The sequence below is a fragment of the Eimeria tenella genome, genomic scaffold (genome assembly GCF_000499545.2).
Source record: "Eimeria tenella Houghton genomic scaffold, Eth_scaff3596, whole genome shotgun sequence".
NCBI lineage: Eukaryota > Apicomplexa > Conoidasida > Eucoccidiorida > Eimeriidae > Eimeria > Eimeria tenella.
In genome coordinates this window covers 1-1093 of record NW_013544539.1, presented here as the reverse complement: position 1 = coordinate 1093, position 1093 = coordinate 1, and the positions used below count along the sequence as shown (strand labels likewise).

The following is a 1093-nucleotide window of genomic DNA, read 5'->3' as shown; positions in this document are numbered from 1 at the left end:
CCTCGGGGCCCCCGGGGCATCCGGGGCCCCGGGGGCCCCTAAAAGGGTCCTGCCTCTGCAGCAAAAGGCGCCCCTTGAGATGGTAGACCTCACAAAGAGCTCTGAGAGCTCTGGGGAGGAAGAGGGCCCCCAAAGTGTCAGGGCTGCACCTAAACGGGGGCCCCCGGCGAGGGCCCGGGGGGCCCCCCGGGGGGGCCCCTCCAAGCCAAGGGGGGGCCCTCAGGAGGGGCCCCCGCTGTCTGCTGCAGTTTATTCTGTCGATGAGTCCTCTTTGGCCTCGGAGGAGACTGCAGCAGACGAGGGGCCCCCTGGGCTTCTTGGGGCCCCTCCCCAGAAGCGGGGGCCCCCCGTGGAACTCTTTGGGTGCCCCGAGGATGAAGAGAATCTGCAGCCTTCGGGGCCCTCTACAGCCTCTAGGGGCCCCCCGGACCCTCTTGGGGGCCCCCCTTTAGTACCCTCGGGGGGCCCTCCGTGCTGCTTATCTTTAGAGGGCAGCACTTCTCCTAAACCCGCAAACAAAAGAAAACCCCAAAAGAGGCACAGGGGGCCCCCCAGGGGCCCCGTCGAGACGCCCACAAGTGACCCCCAGGAGGCCCCCCAGGGGGCCCCCGAGGAGGCCCCCCTTTGGGGCCCCCAGGGGGCCCCAAAGGGGGCCCCCCTTGGAAGGCTTGAAGAGGATGCCGCGGCTGGAAGTAGTGCCGGCCTGCCTCAAGAGAGAGGCGCTGCTGCTTCTGCAGCAGCTGCTGCTGCTGCTGCTACTGCTGCTTCTGCGTCAACTCCTGAGAGAAATGAAGGGGGCCCCCCCTCTACTGGTGCGAATGGAGGGGGGCCCCCCTCCAGTGGTGAGTGTGCTGGTGAAGAAAGCCCCGTTTTAGTTCTGGGAATGGGTGGGGTTGGTGTTTCTTCCATGACCCCTTTTGCTGCCTCTCATGGGGCACCTCGGGGGGCCCCCAGACCCTCCAAACCCCCCGCAGCCCCCAGGGCCCCCGGGGGGCCCCCGGGGCTCCCGAGGCCCCCAGAGTCCCCAGAGCTGTTGGGGCCCCCAGGGGCCTCAGGGCTTTCAGGGCCCTCGGGGCCCCGGGGGCCCCCCCCA

At 68.9% G+C, this 1093-nt stretch overlaps 1 protein-coding gene across 1 annotated transcript; it reads left to right on the top strand.

The window, feature by feature from the left end:
* Nucleotides 1-79: 79 nt before the first annotated feature.
* On the top strand, nucleotides 80-875 carry ETH_00041690 (uncharacterized protein; the record flags this gene model as incomplete). Its single annotated transcript, XM_013379585.1, has 2 exons — nucleotides 80-692; nucleotides 787-875. The coding sequence occupies 2 exons, from the start codon at nucleotides 80-82 to the stop codon at nucleotides 873-875; spliced, it is 702 nt and encodes a 233-aa protein (XP_013235039.1).
* Between the last annotated feature and the right edge of the window lie 218 nt (nucleotides 876-1093).